General features: G+C 36.6%; 1 protein-coding gene across 2 annotated transcripts in view; it reads left to right on the forward strand.

The window, feature by feature from the left end:
- The window catches only part of dock8 (dedicator of cytokinesis 8), a 50,281-nt gene that overhangs the window by 15,348 nt on the left and 15,130 nt on the right, over window positions 1–19,803 (forward strand). For both annotated transcript variants that reach the window (XM_077223077.1, XM_077223078.1), the window contains 28 exons: window positions 1,734–1,909; window positions 2,545–2,616; window positions 2,732–2,840; window positions 5,826–6,038; window positions 6,190–6,275; window positions 6,504–6,570; window positions 7,540–7,689; window positions 8,467–8,547; window positions 8,978–9,134; window positions 9,227–9,351; window positions 10,288–10,378; window positions 10,492–10,654; window positions 11,592–11,709; window positions 12,314–12,384; window positions 12,478–12,622; window positions 13,342–13,443; window positions 13,615–13,710; window positions 14,408–14,642; window positions 14,850–15,014; window positions 15,148–15,320; window positions 16,338–16,433; window positions 16,511–16,606; window positions 16,744–16,893; window positions 17,054–17,167; window positions 18,454–18,609; window positions 18,703–18,839; window positions 18,947–19,110; window positions 19,274–19,425. In XM_077223077.1, coding sequence (XP_077079192.1) covers window positions 1,734–1,909; window positions 2,545–2,616; window positions 2,732–2,840; window positions 5,826–6,038; window positions 6,190–6,275; window positions 6,504–6,570; window positions 7,540–7,689; window positions 8,467–8,547; window positions 8,978–9,134; window positions 9,227–9,351; window positions 10,288–10,378; window positions 10,492–10,654; window positions 11,592–11,709; window positions 12,314–12,384; window positions 12,478–12,622; window positions 13,342–13,443; window positions 13,615–13,710; window positions 14,408–14,642; window positions 14,850–15,014; window positions 15,148–15,320; window positions 16,338–16,433; window positions 16,511–16,606; window positions 16,744–16,893; window positions 17,054–17,167; window positions 18,454–18,609; window positions 18,703–18,839; window positions 18,947–19,110; window positions 19,274–19,425 — 3,660 coding nt within the window. The remainder of the gene's footprint in view (window positions 1–1,733; window positions 1,910–2,544; window positions 2,617–2,731; window positions 2,841–5,825; window positions 6,039–6,189; window positions 6,276–6,503; window positions 6,571–7,539; window positions 7,690–8,466; window positions 8,548–8,977; window positions 9,135–9,226; window positions 9,352–10,287; window positions 10,379–10,491; window positions 10,655–11,591; window positions 11,710–12,313; window positions 12,385–12,477; window positions 12,623–13,341; window positions 13,444–13,614; window positions 13,711–14,407; window positions 14,643–14,849; window positions 15,015–15,147; window positions 15,321–16,337; window positions 16,434–16,510; window positions 16,607–16,743; window positions 16,894–17,053; window positions 17,168–18,453; window positions 18,610–18,702; window positions 18,840–18,946; window positions 19,111–19,273; window positions 19,426–19,803) is intronic.

The raw sequence follows: 19,803 nt of genomic DNA on the forward strand, positions 1-19,803 counted from the left end.
CCGGAAAGGAGGAATTTAGAGAGACTAATTCATCCATCGAGTTGTTTGAGAATCATTGAACAATGTGGTGTTGTGCAATGTAAATTATGAGAAAATGAAAGTGTTTTTTGGCTTTTGATGCATGTAAACCTGTTGTAGATCCTGTTGTAAATCCAGAGCTTTTTCACAGTTATTAATATGTACAAGCTTGTTCCTTGTGCCACCTCATGTATGACACTAGAGATAGAAGCAAACACTTGCTATACAGCCTGTTTCCACCTTTGAGTAAAAAATTTAAAAATAATAGACTTTACTCACTGTTCACTATTGTGACTATCTTTCGCAATTGCGAGTTTATTTTATGCTATTGCATCTCACTTCTGCAGCCGTATTTCTCACTATTGAGACATTTCTCACAATTGCAGCATTATTTCATATACTCCAACTTTATATGCTATTTCAAATTATTACTCACTTTTGCATCTATTTCTCAGTATTGCAGCTTTAATTTTACAAACACAAACACGTATACCTCAGTTGTGAGTTTTTTGATAATTGTGAGTTTACATCTCGCAATTGTTTCCTTGTACTGTACCTCAAGATCCTCCGTATTCTGCGACCGTTTGTTTCATATTTTTCAATGTTATCTCTTGTATCTTGCAAAAAGTATAAAGTTATCTCTGTTGTTACCTTATTTAATTTTTACTCTGCGGTGTAAACAGGCTTCCATAGAGATCAGATGAAATCAGATCACATACAGTACAGTGTTTTAGTTTACTTATCTACATTGATTTCTCCTGTGGTGGGATTCAATGTCTACACCTTTAAATGCTTTTCAAGGTGTGCCAATGTGATACTTAGTGTTTTATCAGAATTGTTTTAGTAAGACCTTGTTATAGGGGCATATTTCAGATAACTGAATGATAAGAGAGTGTGAAAATAAATGTTTGAGACATTTCATAACTAGCTGCTAGGGTTATTATATAAAATTGCACTTTGTTTAATCCTTTATTTGACATGCTTTCCTATCTTTCTGCGGGCTAGCGTTAGTTTGATGATTTAATGTCCAATAGCCTTCTGAATAATCCATCTCTATGAAACTTCTCAAAAGATCGCAACCTTCCAGAGCGTTGCAGCAGTTTTGTTAATGATCTTCAGCAGGTCTGGATCTGTCTGCCTCGAGTCATGACAGAATGCTCTATGTTCCAGTCTAGCTTTTTACTAACAGAAGAACACAACTGTAGGCAATGCATTTTTTTACTGCTATGGTCTGAATGTCAACAGCTATAAAATGATTTATTGCTACCAGCCTCCTCCTTTGTTTCATTTTTTATGGAGGTCATAGAGCGTTCTAGTTCTCTCTGTGTGTGTTTTTATATTTAGGTCTTTCATTAGTTGTTATAGAGGGAGATTAAATGCATTTCTTATTTGATAGACAGACAACTAATATTAAGTTGGATTAAATGCTTTAGTGCCAAGAGAAGTGATTCATTCATCTTTGATGATGGTCTCTGGCCTCTTTTAGATATTGAAATTTTTACTTTTTAAAAAAATGTTTATTAATAAAGTAAAAATAGTTTAGTTTTTTAATAAAGGATCAATTCGTATACTTTTCACTACTTTTGTTTCATACTAATACTATACTATTCTGGATTATCTCCCTTTTGCAACAGGCAATGTCTTACAAGTAAGCATGATGTGTCCAATCCAAGAGCTAATTTTTTTTGGATTGTATGTCCTGGTTTTCTATATAGCCTCAGTCATATGAAGCAGTTGAGCCAGTAGACCTGGATGAGTTCCTGATGTCACAGCTGCGCAGTGGAGATCCCGAGCTCATGCAGGAGCTGGGGGAGTTTCCCGACGACAACCTGGAGGTGGAGCTGGTGGAGAGGGAATGCAGGACCATCCGCCCCTCTGTCGCGGAGGAAGGGTAGGTGCTACTTGATGCTCCCTGTTGGGGTTGAGAAGGTCAACTAGAAGAATTTCAGTGTTTGTACTCTACAACTCTTTTGAAACGTGTGCAGTTGAGTTGCCTGTAATGGCGTCTAGATAGGCAATTCACTAGGTTTAGAGTAGAAATCGGCCAATTTTCAGCTTTAATATAAGTTCTACCAATCCATGGTGGCATTTGATGGGTCTCTGAAGAAACAAACATTTATACTTAACGTGTTCACAAGTATGTATTGTTTGCATAAATTATTTATTTTCATTCTCAATTGAAAAACGGATAACTGCTCAAAACCGAGATGAAAACGAATGTAATACTACCGAAAAATCATGATCCTAACCTTTATCTCTGTACCAAAATCCCAAGTGGTGAGACAGTAATTCAGCTTTTCAAATATTATTAAGTAATATTGATGTCGGGGACGCCGTGAGCCCCGAGATTTTAGTGGTCACCATAACTAAAAAAAAAAAAATCTTAGCTTAAATGTGTAATATGAATAAAAAGTGCTCATAATCAGCTGTTAAGATAATATTCTCAATTGAACCAAGTTGAGGCTTGGAAACAGTGTTCCTCACTTCATGACTTCATGGATAATGTGTATGTTTGTGTGTCTCCAGAGTGGAACTGGATCCCCATGTGAGGGATTGTGTTCAAAGTTACACGCAGCCCTGGCTGGTGGTTAGCAGAAGGTAAATCCCCAGGAAACTTCATTTCCTGTCTCTCCTCAGGGCTGAATTTTAAATACTCAAATAAATGACATCAGACACATAGATACTATTATGATTTTGTGTTTCTTATTCACAGAACTCAGGGTTATGGATGGATTGCGTACTCCGAGAGGACAGATGTTAACAAATTATTACAGAGACAGACGTTTGAGTCTGACGTTCAGCCTGACAAACAAGACCAACTGGTAAGCACAGTTTATATAACATTTCCTCTTATATACAACTCATTTTTTACAACAACAAAGCAGCTAATTTGGATTTTTGTACACATTGTTATTGGTGTCACTCAAGTACACCACCCAACCCCATGGACACTTTTTTTTTGTTGTTGTTGTAGTCATTATTATTATTATATTGAAGCCGATAAAGTGTGTCACCACCCATCCTTATATAACCATTTCACACAGTGTTGATCCCAGACAATTGCCATAGAAAATTTGATAGAGTGAACAAAAAAGAAAGTTTGTGATTGTCAAGGAACAAAGAACATTTTTTTTTGTTCATTAAGGAACAAAGGAAGGACAAAAAAAGTGTCTGCAAACATGTCACATTCTGATGTCACGTGTCTTTACGGGTTGTGTATGAACGCACACACAGATTCTAGAAAATCACTGGTAGTGTGAATGAACCAAAATCAAACGATCCCGGGAAAAATCCCGGGACACATTATCTATGTTTTCCAAGATCTCTGTGTGAAAGGGGCATATGTGTGTTCAATTCCATACAAAACAAATCAATTTCCTCTTAATTCAACGTAAAGAAATAAACAGATGAGAAGAATGAGGATAAAATAAGCAGAATACCTAAAACCTTAGGTATTTTTTTTTCTTTTTGTCCCTATGACCACCATCTTGGCTCTATCCCACCTCTTTTTGTCAGGGTCCAGGGACAAAATGAGGCATGAATATTCATTCTGTCTTCACTGCTTCCGTCCCAATGCAGCTTTGCCAAGATTTAATTATCCAAACCACAAAGATTTGTTTCACTCCATTCATTTTTAGTTTAGAGTTTAGATTGAGAGTGCGGGAACACCAAAGTCATCTCTTAGTTTCAGATCCTTTAAAGGGCCTCCGCATTCCCTGCAGGGGTTATTAGCAATCCAGAGGAGTACCAAAGACTCTGCTAGCCAGCTCTCCTCTGTGATGTGTGTCTTTAAGCAAGTAGATTAAGAATACAAATGGTACGGGAAGGTCTATTACACAGGCTAGACGCTAGGGCTGTAGTCAAGACCACCTTTGTCGAGTCCAAGTCAAGACCAAGACCAAAGAGGTTCGAGTCCAAAAAGGTTCGAGACCGAGTCCAGGACAGGGAAAAAAAGTCTTGTGCAAGACATTATCAAGACAATCATTTTGGGTTATTATTTGTTGATCTAAAAGCAAAAACAGTGTCACAACACCCAGGATTTTTAAGTATAGACATTCCCCTTGATATCATATAATCTTCTAATCTAAAGAAAACAGAATGATGACATATGGTGATACCTCATAATAGCAGTGTTTCACTGTGGATCTGAAAGACGCATACTTTCACATTCAGATAGCCCCCCCATCACAGGCCATTCTTGAGATTCGCCTTCGAGGGGCAGGCTTATCAATACACAGTTCTGCCGTTCGGTCTGTCCCTAGCACCCCGTACATTTACGAAGTGCATGGACGCGGCGGCACCCATGAGACTCCGGGGAGTGCGCATGCTGAATCATATCTCGATGACTGGCTGGTTCTGGCGCAATCGCGGCTCACCCTAGAGCAAATAAACGGCGCGCATATAAATGGCTTTTATGTGTGCTTACTGGGAACATAATAAAGACACCTGCACTCGGTCGAGACCAAAAGCCATATTTGGCAAGACCAGTGGCCGAGACAGAGACAAGTCCGATTCCGAATACCAGCGAGTGCGAGACAAGTCCGAGATCATAGAAAAACCGTCTCGAATCCGGACTTGAGTCCAAGACCGGACTCGAGTACTACAGCCCTACTAGACGCAATGTATCATGGGAACTCTGCATGATGCCCACTATCAGAGCTAGTGCATATGGTTCTTATATTTGGCGATTAACTGAAATCTCTCCTAGGGTTTTGAGAATTCATCCATCTCAAAGGCTTATGATCTTCCTGGAAAAAAGCATTAGTCTCAGAATTATACATAGCTCCTCTGCTCTAATTCACATGCAGCTGTGTGGTATTGCTAGTTCAGTCAGTGATCAAAAGACATACGATTGGGAAATAGTTAATTCTATGTGCCTCTTTGTTTTTCATTGCACTTTTGACAATAAAGAGTGTCAAATAATGAATGTGAATGAATGAACTTAATCTGAACCATCGCTTTTAGCTTGTATATGCAAGAATATATGCTCTCAAAGAGGTCATGACATGAGAAATCACATTTTTTGACATATAAGAGGTACCATTAAAACATCCTGCAAATTTCCGAGCTTAAAATGTCCTCATTGTAAATAAAGCATTTAATCAAGCTTTAAAAAAAAAAAAAAAAAAAACACGACTTCTTTTGATTTTACGGGATATGTGAACTCTCATGGGCAAATACATTTGCATATGACTGCCTCCCAAGCAAGACATTGACAAATAGTTAGGGGCGCCCACTGGCATTCAGTTGCTTAACGGCTGACACTTGCCTACACTGGATGTCAGCGTTGCGTCAAAAGCAAATAGAACCGATTATAATCACTGACACTTTCTACACTGGATACAGTATACAGATGTGCGTTCAGTTTCTGACATACTCCACGCTTTTGAATCTGTCAACAACAGGACAAATGGAAGAGTGAAAGAATGTTCGATTTGACGCGTCCAGTTTAAACAACTCTTTTGCAATGGTTATACCAACATTTTGGTTCCAAAGACCACCAAATATGATTTACTTCCTAAATTTCCCTTTATTTACCCAAATACTGTGTGAAAAAACAGTAAACAAATATTATAAAGACAATCAAATCTGATAAACATTACATATTTTTACAATTTTTAAATTAAATAAATGTGAACTGTACTTATTTTTATTATTTGTTATTTTGTATTTTATATACATTTTACATATATATTTACACTTTTCCTTGAACCCCCTAGGACCCTCTTTTGGTCTCCTGTGCTTCCCCAGGTCCCAGGTTGAAAACTATAATATCTAAATGTATCTCCATATATCCTGTCCCTCAGGAAAAGTCGCCGTCCCTTCCAGCACTAGGTAATGATACAACACGGACCACCCTCACAAGCTCAGACTTCAACTTACGGGCTCTGCAGCCGGACCGTCGTGTGGAGAATCTGTTGCGCTTCAGCAGCCCGGAGGAACTGGATCGCTTCAACCAGGAAGCCAGACATAGCTACCGCTACGGCGAGCTCTTTGGCCTCTACCCGCCTATGGATGAGGTGCAGCACTTGCTTTAAATACAGGCTTAAATGTTAAAATATGTTTTTTACAGGATATTCTTGAGTGTTTTTTCTTTGTTTTTTTGTGAACATAAGTAAGATTGAATTAGAAACTAAATATTATCTTCAATCTACCCATGAATGTGTACAGGAGGATGCAATAGCAATTCGGCCCATTCCTGACTGTCCCAAAGAACATTTTGGGCAGAGGATACTAGTGCGATGTCAGACCATCAAGTAATACTTCTTTTAACTGTCCACTATTATTGATTATTTTCTCTGAATGTTTAAACTTGAGACCTTCTTTTCTTCTATTTGCAACTTTATATCTCACAATGTGATTTAACTTCATATTTTAAACCATTATATCTCATTATATATTACCTGTTTTATTTTTTTACTGTGCGGTTGAAATGCTCTCCATGGTTTTAATGTGGTTTTGAGGGAATGTTTTTCCTTCTACAGATTTGAGATTGAAATTGAGCCTCTCTTTGCTACCATGGCCCTCTATGACGCAAAAGAGAAGAAGAAGGTCAGTTTCTGATGGTTATCTTAAGAGCTATGAATAAACAACAAAAATATGTTGTATATTTCTGCATCTAGACCCTTTTGCTTAAGCTGGGGATACATAATTAATAAATACTCTTCCTGTCAGTGCTCTTTCTGTTAGTCCTCCCACATTCCTCGACTTTAGTCTGAACAACGCTGGACATTAATGAGACTTTCATTATCCAATGCCATAAACATTGTTTTGTTAAATCAACATCCTTGGACTTTAATTTCTCTGTTTCTTTCTTAGTCTGTGTAAATATCTAAAACAACTTATAAAGTAGAAATTGGTCACAAAATATAGTCGGAACGGTTCTGACCGAGTTCTATAAAACCAGTGAACATTAAACTGTACAGCAAATTTAAGAGTGTCTTTGACTGACAGTCATGGATCTCAAGTGATTAATGAGTTATAATGTTAACTGTAAATGCAGTGGCATGTGTATTTTTCACATTAAATGGACAGACAGCAGATATATTTGGGAGGAATATCCTGAAGTATTACATTAATCCTCTTTAGCTTTAGCTTTCACTGAAGAAGGTTAATACATGAGACAGACCAGATGATTCATGCTAAATAGGGACTTTATGCAGCATGTTGTTTTTTCATGGTTTGGTGTAGAGAGTTTTTGGAATGGGAGGAATTACCCATTTCACAATGTTAAGAGAAAAAAACAAGATAATTTAAGATTCCCGATATGCCCGATTAAGACTTCACAATGTTGAAAATGAGTTTTGTCAGATTGAGTGAGATTTAGAGTTAATTTAGGGGGAAACTATATGCTAATTTCAATTCTGATTTGGTTCACTCTGTCTGAAGTATAAGGAAGTGTTTTTGTTCGTTATGCACCACAATTTCCCTTCTGTTTCTTTAGTGATATGCTAAAACCATTACCACGTTGGTTGTTTCATGCTGTCCATTGCAAGTCATGTTATATTTCTTTCCCTTCAGATTTCAGAGAACTTTCATTTTGACCTGAACTCAGATCAGATGAAGGGTTTCCTGCGACCCCACACTCCCAACATTGACACCTCCACTTTGGCCAGATCTGCAATTTTCTCCATCTCCTACCCCTCTCCAGACATTTATCTGGTCATTAAGGTAGATTTGAGTAAATTTCTAGGACTAGGCCATTTTAGAAATTATTAAAATGCTTACATTTATTATCTTGAAATTACTTTATCATCTGGTTTTGTTGGTTTTTTTATATATTTTGAGACTTTGTCAATTAATAAGTCATTTTATTTCTTTTCTCTTTTTCAGTAAAGTCTGGGTACATTTTTAAAACATGTATTTGAAAGGCTGAAATTTAACATAAATTCTTAGTAAAAACAGTAATATTGTGGATTATTATTATGATATGAAAAAAAGTGTTAATAATTACATTTATTCAAAAATAAAAATATAATTGTAATTTAAATATATATAAAATGTAATTTATAAAAAAACAAAAAATCCAGTATGTTTAAATTATGTGGTGCTGCTTAATATTTTTGTGGAAACCGTGCTAAAAAAAAATTCAGGATTTTTGTTTTGAATATAAAATTTAAAATAACAGCATTTATTTTAAATAGAAATCTTTTGTAACATTATGAAAGTCTGTACTGACACATTTAAACAAATTGAATGCATCCTTACTGAATAAAAGTATTCATTTCTTTAGAAGAAAATGTTACTGGCCCCATACAAATGTTAGTCTATATACGTGTGTTATTTTTGTCAGTGACCTGCTCTGTAGATATCAGTCATATCAGGACCAATAGTATCGATAGTGATGATTCCCATAGTTGTAGAAATTATTATGAAGATCATGATAAATGGCAGAGTTGTGTAACAATAGTGTTATTAATAGTGTGTTCTGGTGTTGTGTATGTGTAGATTGAGAAGGTTCTTCAGCAAGGAGAGATCGGGGATTGTGCTGAACCATATATGGTACTGAGGGAGAGTGATGCTACTAAGGTAACTACTGAAAATTTCACTTTCTTTCATTGTTAATGTGCACAACATGGCCAAAAGTATGTTGACACCCCCTTCTAATAATCGGGTTTGGCTAGAGTTGTGACAATGCCCCTGTATACAGTCCATAAAATATTAATTCACTGAGTCTGGTGGGGAAGAACACATTCAAAACCCTACATTCCATTTGCCAACATCTAATGGAAAGCTTTCCCAGAAGAGTAAAAGCATGTTTTTTTTTTTTTTTTAGATTAAATGTTCAACAAAAGAGTTGATTGTTAGGGTGTCCCCATACTTGGCCATAAAGTGTGTATAATTTAGTAAATTATTTCTCAAATGACGTTAATCTACATTATTTCACTAAAGAGAAATGTTATGATAAATAAAACCACTATCTTTTTATGAAGCTCCATCCTTTGTCTGTGTCCTTCAGAACAGAGAGAAGCTGGAGAAGTTGAAGAATCAGGCAGAGGGGTTTTGTCACAGACTGGGCCGCTACAGGATGCCATTTGCCTTCGCTACGGTCAACATCATGAGTGCCATCAACTCCACACTGGAACGAGACACAAGTGATACAGACAGTATAAATGGTAAGATATTGAATGGATGAATACCAGGGGTCTATTAATATAATGCATGACCCTGCAAAAATGTTAATCCATAGTTTTGAATTTTGGCACAGGCAGGGGTGGTACGGAAAAGAAAGGATTGCCCAGACGTAACTCTGACAGATTCAGCGTGATGGAGGACAACTATGTCCTGTCTGGCTTCAAACCAGCTGTCACAATGTGCACGTTCATCAAGCAGGTATTGCTTGCACAATTCAGAGTGAATCGAATATTCAACAAAAAATGTTGACGGGACTTAAAATAGATTGTGAATAGATGGGAAAAGATTTCTGAAATAAATTGTGAAAAAGGAGTGTTCTATATAGTGCAGCTACACTACCGTTCAAAAGTTTGGGGTCGGTAAAAAGTCTGATTTAGTGCTTAAGAAATGATCAATGATGAAAACAATTGTGCTGCTTAATATTTTTGTGGCAACCATTTTTTTCCCTGAATTCTTTGAATAGAAAGTTCAAAAGAACAGCATTTATTTTAAATAGAAATCTCTTGTAACATTGTCTTGACTATCATTTTTGATCAACTTAATGCATCATTGCTGAATAAAGTATACATTTTCTGAAAGAAAAAAAATACTGACCCCAAACCTTTGAATACTAGTGTAGGTGGGTGTGGTCTCTAGGGGAATGGTGGCTGAAGAGGTGGAACTGAAAAACTAAAGGCCATGGTGATGTCAGCAGACAAGGAAAGTCGTTTCAGAGGCCGAAGATTGAATGCATTTTGATGAAAGTTTACACAGACAAACATTTGCTTTTGTTAATGTGCAATGATGATTAGTTCACAATAATACCAAGAAAATGTATTAAAGGAGATGTGATCAATTTAAAAATTTCAGCAGTTGCTTATTTCAGAACAGTGCTTTTGATGTGGGAAAAAAATTCAACCTTGTCGAATTAGCATTGTAAAAAAACAAGTTGCTGAAATAATTTGAATTTTAGTTGTTCACCTTGAGTACATTTTTCCATTCTTCACATTCTCCTGATTAAATGGTGCCTGCATTTTTCAGCTAGCTCTAGGTAATATCACACTGCATTTTTGCAACATTTATCATCTAAACTCTCCATTAAAGAATCCATACACATTTGAAAAGATGCTTATTATGTGAAATATGTCCTGGCAGGAAGGAGAGCGTCTGAGCGATGAGGACCTGTTCAAGTTCTTGACAGACATCAAGAGGTCGTCCAGTCAGCGACGTGTTAAACTCATACCTGGTGAGCAGATGTCTCAAGTGTGCCTTTTTGCTGCACACTTTTTCCACAGAAAAAGTCCTTTGTGTAAAAATTGAAAACCTCATCCTACATCATATATGTATGTTGTTTGATAGGCTATCTGAAACTGGAAGTGTCTCCAGTGCCTGAGGTTGTACCTGGGTGTCTGTCCCCCGAACTGATTCCAGTCAAGCCTGTGTCTGAGAAAAATCAACGGCCGGTTAAAGAGGTGCTGGAGTTCCCTTCCAGTGAAGTCTATGTGCCTCACAATATATACCGGTAATCTCACTCACTCACTCACTCACTCACTCACTCACACACACACACACACACACACACACACACACACACACACACACACACACACACACACACACACACACACACACACACACACACACACACACACACACACACAGACACACAGACAGACAGACAGACAGACTGTATATTCTTTTCCCTAACCCTAAAACTACACATAGAAAACTTTCTGCCTCTTTACATTTTCAAATAAGCATCATTTAGCATGTTTATTAATCCATTTCACTCGTGGGGACCGCTGGCTAGTCCTTGTGGGGACATTCAGTCTTCACAATTTAGGTTACACACACACACACACACACACACACGCACGAATTGTCAAGCTGAGATCCAGCAGAACTGGGTTGCAGTGATTAATCAGTAATCTTGAATAAATCTTAGTTCTAAGTAATAATGTTTGTTAGAATTTGGAAGGCAGAACTGTGGTTGATACTAGTCATTCATTGACTATGAAAACAAATAGGTTGAGTGCATGACATTTTTTTGCATATCAGTGTTGCCAGGTCTCATAAGAAAAACAAGCAATCTGGTCTTACAAAACAAGCCCAAAGAAACTTGCCTCCCCTACAAAATCAGCCCTGTTTTTTGTTTTTGGGGCTAGGAGGATTGTTTAGATTATGGATTATGGATAGATTATGGAAAAAGTAAAATTGTTTCATATTTTTGATTATAGGATAAACTTGCATTAAAAACGAACTGCTATATGCAAATAAGCCAGACAAAAGCACAACAGGAAATCTCATATTTGATGTGATATTTATAAATGACTTGCATTAAGCTAGTTTTTTTTTTTTAATGTAGAACTCTGAGTGGTCTGTGCCATCTAGTGGTCAGTTAATGTTTTTACACCCAATTATGGACTTTAAATGTTAATTTTATGTTAATTATGTTACAGGAACCTGTTGTACTTGTATCCTCTGAGGTTGAATCTTACTAATCGTTTGACTTCAGCGAGAAACATTACGGTTAAAATCCAGTTCATGAGTGGTGAGGACTCCAGCTGTGCTATGCCTGTGAGTGCTAAACCATATTTATGTGTCTATATGTGTGTCAAATAAATGACTAATGCATTTATATTGTAATATAAATAATATTATATTAGAATTATAATGTATTATATTTATTATAATTACAATAAATTAATATTAATACATGTTTTATTATAACATAATAAAATAATAGAAATATAATAAACAATCAGGTCAGCTGGGTTCCAAACAATATCAGTAAGAATTGAAAGTACACTGAAGTGGATCGAAAAGAATTTTTTTTAACATTTTTAAATATAATTATTATTTTATATTCAATTACTGTCATTCAAACAGTAGATATTTGTTTACAAAGCCATAAAATAAAATATAATGTATGATATAAAAATATATTATAGTTAAATATCAAATTAGTCATTGTATTGTATGAGGTACAAAACATATACAGCTTACACTCTAAGTGGCAAACAATTAAGTCACAAATCGTAATTGTTTGTATAAAAATCATCAGCCAAAATATTATGATTGTGAATGTGTAACTAGTGTGTGAAGAGCATATTTAAAAATGTTTTCATATTTTATAAATTTTGTACTCCCCTTTATTTTCCTCTGCGCTTTCCTTCAAAAGGTAATCTTTGGAAAATCAAGTGGCCCTGAGGTTCTTCAAGAGGTCTACACTCCAGTCACATATCACAACAGGTAATCATGGTCTCTAACAACAATTCCAGTGATCAATGTATCAAGCAAATGTAAGGATGGAGTAGTCAGTGGCTGTTTCCATTTGCTCTGCAGGTCTCCGGATTTCTATGACGAGCTAAAGATTCGTCTTCCAGCCCGTTTAACAGAGAAACACCATTTGCTGTTCACTTTCTACCATATCAGCTGCCAGCAGAAACAGAACCAGACTGGAAGTATGGAGACTCTCATTGGATATTCAGTGAGTGACTGAACAGATTGTGTGTGTATATACACTACAGTTCAAAAGTTTGGGGTCAGTCAGATTGAAAAAAGAAGAAAATTAATAGTTTTATTCAGCAAGGATGCAATAGATTGATCAAAAGTGACAATAAAGACTTTTATAAAGTTACAAAATATTTCTACTTCCAATAAATGCTGTTCTTTTGAACTTTCTATTCATTAAAAACTCCTGAAAAAAAATTAACACGGTTTCCACAAAAATAATAAGCGGCACATCTGTTTTAAACATTGATGATAATAAGATTTTTTTTTTTTTATGAGCACGAAATCAGCATATTAGAATGAATTCTGAATGATCATGTTATACTAAAGATTGAAAATTCAGCGTTAGGACCGTCACAGGAATAAATTACATTTAAAAATATATTAAAATAGAAAACAATTATTTTAAAGTGTAATAATATTCAGCAAAATAACCATTTTTACTGTAAAATTTTATCAAATAAATGCAGCCTTGGTGAACATACAATAATAAAAAATATATATACTGTATATATATATATATATATATACACATATACACATGCTTAAATACATGCATACATGCATGCATGCATACATGCATACATATACTGTATGTATATATACATATATATATAAATATATAACAAACACTAGAGAGAGTTTCAGTGATGTCTACACAAAGTAAGTGTCATGACCTCAGTTCCTTCCCTGCAGTGGTTGCCCATGCTCAACAATGATAGGCTGCAGACTGGACAGCAGTGCCTGCCAATCGTTCTGGACAAACTTCCCGTGAACTATTCCTTGCATCCCCCAGAGGTAGTCAACCATTTCACATCTGCCTTTTTTTGGAGACCAGTCATTGAATTTTATAATGTTATGTCAATGTCTTATTTAAGCACAGAATCTATGACTCTTCTGTGCCTTTGTGTGTTCATTTGTTTTAATATAGTGTACATTCAGTAAATTTGTGGTGTTTTATGCGTTCAGAAACTGCCAGCTCAGGTACCTCCAGTTAAGTGGCTTGAGAATCATAAGGGACTTTTCAACCTTGAGCTACAAGCTGTGTCCTCCGTCCAAACTCAGGTACGTAACGCTCCCGGAACTCACTTCCTAGCTGGACCAATCTATGTTATGCTTTGAATACTAGTGTGCTGATGTTCCCATCAGGCTTCTTAATTAGGTTAACTAGCAAGACCTCCATGCATGGTAATCAATGTCACATGAAGGATCATGCTGGTCGGCCACCAACAAACCTTTTCAGCTGAATTTCAAGCATTAAAATATACTAGTGTTCTGCAAAATTCTATGGAATTTGAGTTACATTGACCTACCCAACAGGAAATGGAATGACAAGAATGAACTGAATTACAATTCAAGAAATGTATAGTTAATAATAAAGACTGTTGTTTAATTATATTTCAGATTTATTTCAGTGTTGTTGTTAACTAAACTTATTTAAAAAATAATTTTCATTAATTGAAATAAATCTGAAATATAATTAAATATAGATAACTGAAAAACTAAAATTAGAAATGCCTTGGCAACTAATTGAAAGAACTGCTAAAATTACTAAAGTACTAAAATTAGTAAAACTGAAATAAAAATAAATTATAGCTTAAAATGAATATTAAAAAATATATAAAAATGGCTTCTATATACAGTATATATTATTATATTATATGAAACTATAGGTGACATTTCAAACATTTTAATAATATTATGCAATGTTATGTTTATATTTAAGAAGCTTTTGGCTGAAACTTTTTTAATTTAATCACAGGACAGTCATCTGGACCGTTTCTTTACTCTGTGTCACGCCCTGGGGGGCAAAACCACGTTCCCCATCCGAGTGGGAGATGAGAAGATTTCTGAAAACATGTTTGAGCACGAGCTGAAGCTCAGCATCATCTCGCTGTCCTCCTCAAGCCTGGAGCCGCTGGTGCTTTTTCTCCATCAGGTCCTCGACAAGCTCTTCCGGCTCATCATGCAGCCCATGGTCATTGCTGGACAGACTGGTGCGTTTCAGACAGGAAGAGCTTTTAGCTTTTGAATTACACTTACTGGAAAAACAAAGTCATTTTTTCAGCATACATGTACATTCTCTTCAGAGTTTTCGGACATTTTACTAATTTAACGTTCTGGTTTTTGCGTCCTGCAAAGGCAAGTGAGCATGTTCGGTTTTGTCAGCTGACTTTACAGGGTTTTAATCTTGTTTTGTGCAGCGAATCTGGCCCAGATTGCATTCGAGTCAGTGGTGTCAGTTGTCAACAGCCTTCACAACAGTCAGGAGCTGGCGAAGGACCATCAGGGCAGGAACTGTCTCCTTGCAACATATCTGTACTTTGTGTTCCGCTTGCCAGACACACAACATGAAATCCACACCACAGGTACAGTAGGGATGTGATATCATCTAGACCCCCAATGATGTCATTCTTCGCCATTCCAAAACAATCAATTTTTTTAGTGGGTTTGGGATTGGCTCCATTGTTCTGTCACTGATCCGAGGCTTATGTTCACCAGGCACAGGAGGTCTGATGGCTCACCCAGAGAGCCGATACAGCACTCTGACTCGCACCTCAGCCAACACGGTCGGCCTAATGCTGCTTCAGTCACGGATTCGTTCCAGCAGCAACCCTGATATACCAGTACCACAGAGCCCAGAGGACGCAGAGGTCAATAACATTCTAGGAAAGGTACATATACACAAATGCAACCTCAACATGCCAATCTAAATTTCAGCTCATTAACCCAAGTGTTGGTCAAAGTTCACGAGTCACAGGCCACAGGATGTAGGAAGAGGAATATATGGAATCACAGTTCAATGAACTGTATTTAATTTAATATATTTTTTTAAATATTTATTTTAGTATTATTTATATACTATTATTTATTATTAATTTAATTTTAATCATTGGTGGGTTTAGCGGTTTTTTTTGTTAATATTTTAGTTTAAGTGTTTTTGTTATGTGCTTTTGTCATTTTATTAGTCTTTTGAAAATATCAATTTATTTTATTTTCATTTCATTAGTTTTAGTAATTTTTACACTTCAACTTACACTTTATTTCTAATTGCTGCCAAGGCAAAACATTTAAATTTTCAGTTTTTCATCTAATATCAATATCAATATTTTATTTTATTTCAGCTTTTTATTTTCACTGATTTTTATTAGTTTCAATTTTAGTCAACAACAATGACAATTCCTTAAATTAAAATTAAAAATTTAAAAGGTATTCCCATGTGACGAACAGGACGGCCGAGGGACGTGAGAGAACGGCGCGAGGCCGGTGGTGCGATTGATAATGAGCAACACCTGTGAGCACACCGGTCTCGCATCTCTCACGGAGGAGCGGAAGCATAAAGGGGGAGCGACGACGTTGATGATCGAGAGAGGAACAGGCCTGATTTTAGTTCTGGTTTTTGTATTTGTGTTTTATTTTAGCCAGCAGTCGTCCGCGAGGGGCTGCTGGCCGTTATGTTTTATTTTGGGTAAGCCAGCAGTCGTCCGCGAGGGGCTGCTGGCGGTATTTTAGTTTGTTTGTTTTATTTTAAATAAAGTTTATTTTGATTGTTCGCCGGTTCCCGCCTCCTTCTTCCCTGAACATTGCTACATCCCACTTTTATTTTGAATGGTTCCCAGCTCTTCTACAAGCACATATACACACACTTTGCATTATTTTTATTTTTCATTCTTCATTTTGGTTTCCACCAGGGTTTAAATCTTCCAGGCAGTCGCATGTCAGCAGCTACAAATGTCTCCAATACTTCACAGAGCTCCACAGCAAGCACACGTCCCACAAGCAAAAAGGTAACTCTTTGACTTGCCACTTCATTACCGAAGCTGAGGATGTGTTTCTAAATAAGCAGATCCATCTGTCTTTCTAGTTGTTCCATGAGGAGCTGGCTCTTCAGATGGTGGTCAGCACTGGAGTCTGCAGAGAGAACGTCTACAAATACGCCTGGTTCTTTTTTGAACTTCTGGTAAGATGATTAAATATCTACATGTTGCTGAGCAAGACAACTTTGGCTCTCTTTGAAATTCTAAATGCAAGATGTTCTGTAGATGTTGTGTGAGTTTTTTTTTTTTGGTTCTAATTGTCCAAATGTATTCACTCCAGGTGAAGAGCATGAGTCAGCACGTGTCCCAGCTGGATAAGAAGGCAGTCCCTCGTAGGAATCGATTTTCGGACCGTTTCAAAGATGACATTACCACTATAGTCAATGTTGTTACTGCTGAGATTGGGAACATTTTAGTAAAACAGCAAAAGGTGATTGAAAACTATCTGAATAGATCAAAATCTGACTCAAGAACTGTTTAGTAACTCCGTAAACATGGAGCGCATGAGAATAACAAGAGGTCGATTTTTTTGGAGGAATGTTCTTTGTCAGTGATAATGAGAAGAGATGTGTGTGTTTATTTGTCTTCAGGAGCTGGAGCAGGCAGAGAAGGTTAACGTCAGCCTGGCTTTCTTCCTGTATGACCTGATGTCTCTGATGGACCGAGGCTTTGTGTTTCAGCTTGTGAGGAATTACTGCAACCAGGTACTGCAGCTCATCTCATTTTCTAATCGTTATCTCAACAGCAAGAAATCATTCACAACTTCTCGGTTCAGTGAACATCACAAGCATGTCCGGCATAAAAAATGAAGGCATGACTTTTGAAGTAAAGATGGATGGATGATAGATGGGTAGATGGATGGATGGAATGACAGATGGATGGATGGAATGATAGATGGATGGATGGATGGATGGAATGAAAGATAGGTAGATGGATGGAATGAAAGATGGATGGATGGATGGTTGGATGGAATGAAAGACAGATAGATGGATAGATAGATGGATAGATAGATGGATAGATAGATGGATAGATAGATGGATAGATAGATAGATAGATAGATAGATAGATAGAAAGGTAGATGGATGCAATGAAAGATAGGTAGATGGATGCAATGAAAGATAGGTAGATGGATGCAATGAAAGATAGGTAGATGGATGGAATGAAAGATGGATAGATAGGTAGATAGATAGGTAGATGGATGGAATGAAAGATAGGTAGATGGATGGAATGAAAGATGGATGGATGGATGGATGGATAGATAGATAGGTAGATAGATAGGTAGATGGATGGAATGAAAGATAGGTAGATGGATGGAATGAAAGATGGATGGATGGATAGATAGGTAGATAGATAGGTAGATGGATGGAATGAAAGATAGGTAGATGGATGGAATGAAAGATAGGTAGATGGATGGAATGAAAGATGGATGGATGGATAGATAGGTAGATAGATAGGTAGATGGATGGAATGAAAGATAGGTAGATGGATGGAATGAAAGATGGATGGATGGATAGATAGGTAGATAGATAGGTAGATGGATGGAATGAAAGATAGGTAGATGGATGGAATGAAAGATGGATGGATGGATAGATAGGTAGATAGATAGGTAGATGGATGGAATGAAAGATAGGTAGATGGATGGAATGAAAGATGGATGGATGGATAGATAGGTAGATAGATAGGTAGATGGATGGAATGAAAGATAGGTAGATGGATGGAATGAAAGATAGATGAATGGAATGAAAGATGGATGGATGGATGGAGGGAATGACAGACGGATGGGTGGATAGATGGATAGGTAGATAGATAAAATATGTAATTAACTAAAAATTTGATATTTAAAAATTTAGTTTTTAATTTTATAAAATGTACATATAAATGTATATTTCTTTTGTTGCTCTGCTAGACAAATTTTGTCCTGCACCACCTTCTTGAGCTCCACTAATTAATATTTGCAGCATTAATATGTAACTGTCACTCTTTTTCACAGATGGCAGCAAAGAGCGTGAACATGTCGACATTGATCAGTATGAGGTTAGAGTTTTTGAGGATCCTGTGCAGTCATGAGCACTACCTAAACCTCAGCCTGTTCTTCAGCAGCCCTGCCTCCGCCCCCGCCTCCCCGTCACCTTCTGTCTCCTCACAGGTCAGTCAAAAAAACAACATCATTCTGCTGTTATGACTGATCTAATACTCACAGTGTTTGGAAACAATGAGTATCATCTGTCTCTGTCACCAGACCTCCAGCTCGTGCAGTTTTCAGGACAATAAGATCGCAGCCATGTTTGATCTGTCGCAGGACTTTAAGCAACGGCATTACTTGACCGGACTGCTGCTGACCGAACTCAGTACTGCACTGGACATTGAGTCAGAGGGGTCGGTCACATTTAATCTGTGGCACAAAAGTGGCAACGACTGATTAGTGAATTTTTTTCAAGAGTGCATTTGACAAACTAATAATTCTGTTTTATGTGCATGTGTAGGGGGAGAGTTCAACAAAAGGCCATTTATGCCACATACAGCTTATTGTGTGCTCACGATCTGGACCAGCGCTGCTCGAGGTCAGAGGTCAAGGCCAAGATTGCTGCTCTCTACCTCCCTCTAGTGGGCATCATCATAGACTCCATCAATTATCTTGATTTCACAGGTACCGTCTTACACAAGTCTAGTTGTTAATCTCAGTTAGATTTAATAGTTGCTTTTAGGCAGTGAGCCAAAGTGCTTGATTATGGCTCTCTGATGGTATTTAAAATGGATTCTGCTTTTCAGACCTACGGTTTTATATGTGAATGTATGTGTTTTCTTCACAGTGTCTGACTCTCGTGGCGGTAAAGGCAAGTCTGGTGGACCTGAGGATGACACTGACAGCATCACTCCCATCAATCAGTCTGTTGCCATGGCAATCGCTGGAAATCCTTTCAACACATTAGGGAGAAATGCACTGGCATCTATGACATCTGTGGTATGAACAAGGTTTTTAAATAGCATAAATATTATATTATATATTAATATATAAATAATGTTATTTTCATGTTATATTATAGCATATCATATTGATATAAAATTAATTAATAACGTAATTGACATAAGTAAATGGAAATAATTTATTGTATTATATGAGAAGAGTGATCAGTGTTATTTTTTTAGTATTATTAATGTGCTATTTTAGTATTTATGCAAATGTTGACCTTTTTTTACATTACATTTTCTTTTGCCAAGGCAACATATTTTTTTATTATTATTATTTTTTTAGGTTTTTCATCTAATATTTATATTTTATTTTATTTCAGCTTTAGTTCGATTAAGGAAATTAGTAGTTTTAGTTAACAATAGTTCACAA

The sequence above is a fragment of the Siphateles boraxobius genome, unplaced genomic scaffold (genome assembly GCF_051911475.1).
Source record: "Siphateles boraxobius isolate OS27281-9 unplaced genomic scaffold, OSU_SipBor_1 9, whole genome shotgun sequence".
Lineage (NCBI taxonomy): Eukaryota > Metazoa > Chordata > Actinopteri > Cypriniformes > Leuciscidae > Siphateles > Siphateles boraxobius.